General features: G+C 38.9%; 1 protein-coding gene across 1 annotated transcript in view; it reads right to left on the reverse strand.

Annotated features, from left to right (window-relative positions):
- Positions 1-4,094: 4,094 nt before the first annotated feature.
- Positions 4,095-9,037, reverse strand: part of hoxd3a (homeobox D3a) — a 15,849-nt gene continuing 10,906 nt past the window's right edge. The window contains exons 2-4 of the mRNA XM_016445435.1: positions 7,986-8,048; positions 5,079-5,620; positions 4,095-4,917 (exon numbers count right to left, since the gene is read on the reverse strand). Of these exons, the coding sequence (XP_016300921.1) occupies positions 4,169-4,917; positions 5,079-5,520 (1,191 nt within the window). The 5' untranslated portion in view covers positions 5,521-5,620; positions 7,986-8,048 and the 3' untranslated portion in view covers positions 4,095-4,168. The remainder of the gene's footprint in view (positions 4,918-5,078; positions 5,621-7,985; positions 8,049-9,037) is intronic.

Genomic DNA, 9,037 nt, shown 5'->3' on the forward strand with positions numbered 1-9,037 from the left:
CTCTGACGGCTAAACTGCTCTTATATCGCAACCTACCTGAGAAAAACTTTGGAAGCTGCCACCCTAATAAGCATGCGTTGTTTTATCTCATTGGCTAAACTTGTAGGCTATTTCTCCCGAGTTACTGTTGGAGCAATGCTCGTTGAGATGAGTAGGCTATAGGTTTCCATGCAGCACGCATAAACTACATTTGAACCAAGTTCGGGACCCGTGTGAGCCAACTCACTAGCGTTTCTATCATAAAAGAACCTTGAAGCATGTCCGAGGTTAATCGGGTGTTGACATGATGATCCAGAATGGCTCTCGTCAGTCTCTCTCGGGTGCCTCCGGGGTAAGACGGGGGCGCAGTCTTCTTCTGATCCTGACAGTACTTGGCCGTGAAAGTCATAATGTTCCCACCTGGGTAATAGTTGAAGAACGAGGTCATTATGTCTCTTAAAGCGCCACTTTAAACGGTGAATGATAGCTCGCGTTGCTTGTCTTCATTACTTACTGTACTTTCTGGCTCAACATGTAAATATTGCCTACAACAACGAGGGGAGGGGCCTCGCCTTGCTCTGACCAATCGAGAGCGACCCATGTGTCGGCTGGCCTGGGGGCTTGAGTAGTGCTCAGTGTATATCTTTGTTTCTCAGAGCGCTTCAGCGCGTAGTAATAATAACTGGATCTGATTTATTTTATGAATTTATATACCAACCCCAGAAAACCCCAAGAAACGATTTGCTTTGCTCGCGAACTGAAATTATTTTGCAGGGTTGTCAGGGGCCTCAATGTCAAATTCACAGGCCATTAACAGTAAGGCACAGCTGAAACGCATGAATTACTCTCCACGCAGGGGTTAATGCCATATTTTCTACCTATTAGTTAATATAAATTCAACTAATATGTGTTTATTTCTGGCTATACTGTGTGCTTTGTTAGAGAATCATAGGTAAGAATAATATAAAATATTCTAAATGCTTCTCTCATCATTATAGCGTGTGATGAATTGAGTGTTTGGTTCTGCGGCTTTTGTCCCTTTTGAGCTGAAGATAGACGCAGCGCATCTGGCTTCTCCCCTCGGAAGACTCGGAACTGCTGTCGAGGAAAATTGTGCACAATCAGTGATTGATGACCTCAAGCTACCAAATACCCATGACAACTGCAGCGCTCAAACTAAGACTTGCACTATTTTTCTGTAACGTGTTATCGAGCGCTTTTATTTTAAGCCGATACAACATAGTGAAATAAAGCGTAATGGCTCACATTACGCGACCTAACAGTGAATTGGTTGCTTCTGTCAAAGCTCATTAAAAACATGAGCAACCCGCACTGTTCAGCTTGCTCAAGAACAGACCCGTGAGAAATTGAGGGAAATGGTTTTCTGAATCCATAAAACAAATGCACGATTAAATCCCGATTTTCACATAGCCTACACAAACGATGGCTGGTGTGTTGGTGTTTTAGAGCTCAATAGACAATGATTTGACTGCTAGTAAAATCTAACAGGCCTTTTTTGAGGGGTTTGTTTGTTGTTCTGAGACAAGGTGACCTAAATTACATCTGGATCTCTTTGATATTTTAAATGTATTTTAACAAAAATTGAACATTCTTATTAGCAGCATCAAAGCAAGCTGGCTTCCAACTGATGTGGCATCCCGATCTTTCTGTAAATTGCCTATTAATATTTTTGTCATATGACTATTTTTATTTGGTTTACTCAGGCTGTACATGTTATTATGGATGAGTATCCTTTATTACAGAAGCAGAAAGATGCGTGTAATGTTAGGACTCACTTTTTTGATTAGCCTAACTTATTTTTGTGTCAAATAATTTATTTCCTGAGCGGCAGTGCAATGAAACCTTACCAGATTTTTTTACATTCTCATTGATACCTGCCTATGTAAATACAAATTCTAAAATATAATTAAAAACTAAAAATACAAATACATTTATGATGATCAAAGAAAACGCTTGCTGATGTCAGAACGTATCATTTCACTATTAGAAATAAGATGGAAGAAATGTTTTCCTTTACGATGAACAAAACAGCATATATAGCCACAGGAAACAAATGTTACATTTGATAACAAGAGGCCTTTATTTTCCTTTTTAACACACTTTCTTCCAGTGCACAAATCTTAAGAAAATGTGTGTTTAGTCCCCGATGTAGGCATATTTCTTTGCTTATCTAGTCGTTATTAAATAGACCGATATTTTATTCACAACCGAGACTGTGAAAAAAATCTATGTCCTTACCCTCAGTGGTTAAACCCTTTGCAGCTCTATGCCACTATGTCTGTCCAGCTTTGAGTTCTCTCTCTTCCATGCAATGATTGCATGCAGAGTGTGTTGTCACAGTCTCTCTCTCTCAGGAAAAAAGTTTGGCCTCTTGCAGTTTGAAATGTGTTTCCACAGTTGAGAAAGCAAAAAGCTTTGTTCATAAGGAGCTGGAATCAGTAGCGAGACTGAAAGCGACGAGTTTTTGATTAATGAGCTTTGAAATGCCTCGCTAGGGGGAAGCCGGGAAAGAGCCTATTCTGTTAGAGACGGCTTGCCAGTGCTTACAAAGGCAGCGACGCTTTAGGCTATTCATTACCACATTATAAGGTGCATTTTAAAATACATAGACCTATATGTAGTAATGCTTGCGCAATGGTGCAGGTTAATGTTCAAACTGTTTATAAGACAAAACACTTGCTCTGGGCCTTATGATGTATCACAATTTCTACTGAGCTCCCAGTCTTTAAAAACATTAAAAAGTATTAGCAATACTTTAATCTTGGGATGTAGGTTACAACACTCGGGCACACCAACGAGAATAGCCTATAACTTTATCTAGATTTGCACATTGCACCAGCTTAACATAGAAAGGCATCATATTTACATTAAGTTATTTAATAAATACCCTAACCAGCGGGAAATTTGAAATATCCTAAATCATAATAAACCCTCCGCTAATCTCTTTCACGTAATATGGTTATGCAGTTCTCTTCAATTTTAAATGAGCAAATTTAAAATAAATGCAATGGTGAGGTTTGCTATTGTGTGTTGTGAACAGCCGTGATACGGGTGCGCGCACATTCAGGGTGAGAGCGAGGGTGCCTCCTTTGTTTACTATCCTTATGTTTCCAAAATGGCGTCTCCGCCTTGCGAATTGAGCAAAATCCAAGTTTGAAATCCATTCATATCCACACACAATATGAAAATGTTAAAATATACTAAAAATATACTAAGTATGAAAATACATTAATATTGATGTAGCATTTGCAATTTCATTTGTTTAGCTTAAGCACTTTATTTACAAAATGTTTAACACAATAAAATATAACATTTCCATATCGTTACTATTTCATCATTTTATGCATGGACAGTGCAACTTACAAAATAACATTTATAATGAACGTGAGGATGTGTCGTTACGTGCTGGTGTTGTAAAGCAACACGATGATATTAAACCATGGCATAATCAGAGATTGCCAGATTTCCAATTACTGGGTGTAATAATAATAATTACAATTTCGAGATGTTTGTTCATTCTTCATTTCATAATATTTTATTACCGAATGAAGAAACAGATACACCAGTCCTACATTATCACCTTGTTTTCACCAGTTCAATTAAATGTCGGCTTCTGCTCAAAATAAATTCTACAGTTGTTATATAAATAATATACATGAGAAGATAAATAATGTGCGTTAAAAACGATAAATAATAAATATAATACTCAGTCAAGATAAATGTTTGTCGTACAGTCTTGGAGGAAAACAATAAATAATGGTATTTTAATGGATAAAACGAAGAACCCATGAGGAACAGACGACTTAAAGACGCAATGGGTTTTTTTTTCTCTACAAATCCCATCTCTATAAAGACGGATGCCTATACTGTCAAATCTACAGAACTTACCTTCAAGTAATACGTTATGGAAATTGCCTTCATTTGGCCAATACAGTCCTTCCGAGAACCAAACAACTGACAACAAACAACTGTGTGTATCTTCAACAGTCAAGAGAAATGTACCTCAGCTATTATTAAAAATAATTACAATCGTAGCAGTAATAGTAATATCAATCATAATAATACAGGATCATACGTTATGTTTCTCTCGGAGTGTAGTTTTATAAATTAGTTTAACTAGTGAGGTAATACAAAAGCGACGTTTCGCTTAAACACACTGATGGGATCCTTACAGATGCGTGAGTTTGGGTGCATCCTGCAGCCTTCCCTGAGACGCGTGGTGAGAGCTGAGGTCTGTGTATGTGGGGTGGGGGTCACACGGTCCGTGGTGGTGGTTACCCGGAATCTGAGCGGCACAGCTGTAGTCCACACTAGCGGATGAGGGATGGGGAAGATGACCGAGGTTGAACATTGGACCCGAAGCTGGCATTGAATCAACGAAGTTTCCCCCGACGTAAACAGGGCTACTTTGTAAATTGGCATTCGCAAAGCTCCCGTTCCCCTGCATGCTGTGGTGGTCGTACTCTGTTCCTGGGTATCTTTTCTGTTGCGGTATGCAGCCGCCCAGTGGCGCCGTGTAGGCTGCCAAGCCGTACATATTCTGTTGCGGTTTGGCGAATGACGGAGGAGATGGCGCATCGTAGTTTAGGCTGTTTACGTTTGGAAGCTGACCAGAATATCCAATGTGATTCGAGCCACTTAACGGCGGGGCTCTGTCCGGAGAGTGTCCTAAGGGAGAGTGCATTATGCCTTTAGCTTTCTGATCTTTTTTGTACTTCATCCTCCTGTTTTGAAACCAGATCTTTATTTGGCGCTCGGTGAGGTTGAGCAGATTAGCCATTTCCACTCTTCTGGGGCGACACAGGTAGCGATTAAAATGAAACTCCTTCTCCAGTTCAACTAGCTGGGCGCTGGTGTAGGCAGTGCGCACTCGTTTCGAGGCAGGGCCAGGTGGACTCTTGTCATCGCAGGTTTCTCCTGAACACAGAGAACAACGCAATGGATTAATTGTTATACAGCCTATTACATTACTTAAAGGCCAAAGAGAGACAGCCTACTGTAAACAAAAGAAACTAGGTCATAATCATAGGAGCTCTCTCCAGTCATAGAGAAAAGCATTGCACACACACAGTCCATACCTGCAGCTGGGCAGTTGGTGCTTTTCTGCTTTGCGTTTTGGCGGCTCTCTTTCATCCAAGGGAAGATTTGCTTGGTGATGACTGGGGTGGCAGTACTGGAGCCAGTGGTGCTGGGAGATTTCTTTTTTTGTGTGGAGTTGCTGTTAGGGCTGGGTGAGCTGGCCGCTAAAGGAGCAGCCTGCTGCTGCTCACTGATACTCTCTGTTTGGCTGTTGCGCTGGCTGGCACTTGGTCGCATACAACTGCCATTGATGTCTCCATTTTTATGTGCTGATGGCCGGACTGACGTGGTTTGGATGGTACAGATTGGATTTTGATAGTCGTTCTCTATGCTGGAGGATGTGAAGCCCTGGTGTGTAGGACCGTATGTATATGAGTCCGATTTAGGGTATGAATATCCTCCAAAAAGTCCAGCATTGTCATAATAAGTGGCTTTCTGCATTGCGAAGGTTCAAACTAAGAGAGCCTGTTAACCCCTGTCCAATTGCATGGACTTGTCAATCACGTGATTGGAGCTTCCCACAGATTTTCTGTCCTTTGACCTGTTAAGAAAGAAAGTGAATCAGTTGTAGCAAAGAGTTTTGGATTAAACTTTAAACAATCATAGAAGTGAGTTACTACAGTGATATGCTGTGGTACTCAGTAAAAAACTCCATATTTGTATATACAGAACTATACTTCCTCGTTCTAAACATATAACACTGCAATTGAGAAACAGCCCATAGCATTTTCAATATTTAAATATGAGATAGAAATAGATTTTTACCCAACTCTATAGTTTCTGGTGTCAGCTGTATTTCATTTCTCCTCTTAACTTTGTGGATTTCATTAATTTTCCTTTACCTGTTGTTGTTGTTTTCTTAATGCACTATGGTAAAGATGGCAGGACAAAGTTGTGTAGTGAAAAATAGTTCAAAATAGTATTAAAAAAATAGTATTCAGTGTATGTTGCGTAACTGAACTACTTGACTGTAGTTTTCTTTTGTCATCTTGTTTAAGTGCCTTCAGTCAAAATGTTTTATTGCTCTACAGAACATGTGGTCTCCTGCCTCTCAAATCAGGTTGAAAAGGGCAGATTGTACAGTTTTGCACCATGTTTTAAATAAAATGTTTTAGAATATTTAAAACACTTAAAAACGCAACCATTCACCATATCATAGCAGTAATAGTTCTTATGTTGTGAACTACCATCTTTCACCTATGGCCTTTTTTTTTTTTTTTTTTGTAAGCCAACCCCCTTCAGCTTTTCACTTTCAGAACTTCGGCATGAATGCAACAAGGCAGTTAAAGTTTAACTTGTGCTAAAAGTACCCCATTGAGTGAAGCTATAAGGCAGCAGAAGGAGAATCAGCATTTCTCTGCAAACAATATCCCATTCTTTCCCGACTCTTTGAGACTTTAAGCGTAATTGAAGCAAAAAAAAATAAATTAAATAATAATTGAATAAATCTCCTAGTTGTAACATAACTAAAAATATATAAGATCGGCGGTTGTTTGTCTAAAACCTGAAATTGTGCATCTTTCACGTAGTTTGAGATTACGTAAAGATTCGGCGTCATAGCATCGGTTTACATTAATGAAATTCATGAATGAAATTTATCAAAATTCGTGAATTTTGATATAACTGGTGGCAGGGCTCCATGCACTCTATTTCTTGGATTTGTGAACATTATACGAAAATGCAATCTTTAGCCTATATGAAAATAAATCACAGTCCGAGATATAAATTATAGGGACGCAAATTAGTGTCAGTAATATCATCCTTTCGCACTTAATACATATACACAGTGTAGAATTGTTATTAGCTTTCTAGGTTTTACTTTTGCTAGCTTTTGGAACACTCTGTAATACCGGGACTCAATCGATTCCTAAATTCCTAGTTGCTATTATTATACGGCATGGTGGGTTCGGAGTTAGTCTTGTTATTCCCACCAAAGGCCGATGTGAGTTGTAAGAGGTGGATCACCCAAGTATGCGAATAAGATTTGGTTCGTATGTGGTAGCAAAGTCTGCTAGCAACAAACTGAGATCCAAATCTGCAATACACCACAAAGACACAACAGACTTCTTTCTTTCTTTCTTTCTGTCTGTATAACTTGGTCGTCTTCTTCCTAGTCTTATTCTAAAGATAGGCTTTCACCCAAGTGACTGTAGCTCGTGCTCAATACAGTAGTTATTAGACGGCCTGAAGCTCCGCTCGATACATATCAATGCACCTGTCATTGTGGAGGCCGACCAAATTTATGACTGGCCATACTACAGCCGTAAATGCCTCACAGAGGGGTGAGAAGAAAAGCACTCCTCAAGACTTGGTACCGTCAGAGGGGTAAAACTCTAAGCGTAGGAGGATGGCTGGGGGCAAGAATGTCCCGCTAAAGCCAGAGCCTATACAGCCCGCCAGTATAAATCCGGCTACTGCAGTAATTCACACACTCTTGTCTTGAACGTTCTTTAACTGCTTGTAATGGAACACACTTTTGCCCAACTTCGCGGATAGGTGTGGATTTTATTATAACTCTAAATTAAGAAGAAAGTGCGGATGGGAATATTTGTTCTTGTTTTTTCCTTGCTTGTTTGTTTTATTTTTTGAATTTATTATATATCGACGAGATAAAATGATTTTGCATTTTATACTTTGCTTTAAGTGTAAATGTTTTGTTTATTGTGTACAATATATTGTGTACCTAAGAATGCATTGGTAAAAGCACGTAAATGATTGTTGTTCAAGTTAATTTGTTGTCTAAGCTCATAGCATCAAAAGAATTTTGTATTTACACAAAAACCATGTATTCCTTTTTCTGGCCTATTATTGTCTATGTTGTAAACTGTGAAATAAGAGTAACCGCAGGTTATAAAGCTACTATTATTTAATTTCAGTGTAAACTAAAATATTAAGACATATCTTACCGCAGTCTGTGGTTTTCTCTCCTCTGTTTCTTCTCAAGCGTTCTTCATAATTTAGACGTCGACCTGAAGAATAAAAAATATTTTTAATCTCAGTTGTTGATCGGATTTTTCTTCCAGCTCCCCGTTATATTTAGGATTCTGTAAGTTGCCTCTGAGTACGTATATGGTCAACACCTTACATTTTCGATTGCAAAATGACAGCATTCACATTCTGGATGCGAATTCACGGCCATCTGCGTTGACTGTTCTTAAAACCACAAATGTATAACATTTTTACATGATTTCCCATTTTTTCATGAACGAATTTATTTCGCCCCTATAGAAGATTGGACTGGTTTTAGGAGCAGTCAAAGCTGTAGCTGAGAGGGGGAAAAAAACTGACATAAGCGATTTTACACAAAGAGATGCTGGCCAAAATATTTAGCACTCATAAGCCTTTTGGGTGACCTTTGGCTTCCTCTCCAATAACTCACTGATTAATGAACAACGGACGGAAGGGACTTAAGTCACAATGCAATCCACACCACACAACTTTTTCACCGGTGATTTTAAAACCAAGCGAGAGCCTGAAGACTAGATTTTAATCCTCATCCTACTAGACAGATGACCTGTTCTGTGCCTCTCTGAAAATCCTTTCGAAATCATGAGACGAGGACAACAACATTGAAAAAGGCTATGGGATTTAACATAGTATTAATATCATTGTTTTTTGGTGATGGACCGCTACCTTGGCAAAAGTACCGGTAACAAGAGAATGTACGTAGCCAGTATTTTCAACTTGTGTGTCATGTTCAAAGTCTTAATGGGATAAATGTAGCGAACAGTTCAGCCGAACACTGTCTGCCTTTATTAGGCAACAGTGTTTTCGCCCACGCACTCCCACGGTAAGTTTGGTACTCATAATAGAACAATGGGCTTTAAAAAATAATGGACTCTGGAAGTCGGTCTCTAAATATATACATGTATATCTGTTTCTGTTTTGCATGCTCAAGTCTGTCTCTTTTGTAGAAAAAAAAGTATATATATATATATATATATATATATATATATAT

This window comes from Sinocyclocheilus anshuiensis, unplaced genomic scaffold (assembly GCF_001515605.1).
Source record: "Sinocyclocheilus anshuiensis isolate Anshui unplaced genomic scaffold, SAMN03320099.WGS_v1.1 scaffold355, whole genome shotgun sequence".
In the NCBI taxonomy this organism is placed as follows: domain Eukaryota; kingdom Metazoa; phylum Chordata; class Actinopteri; order Cypriniformes; family Cyprinidae; genus Sinocyclocheilus; species Sinocyclocheilus anshuiensis.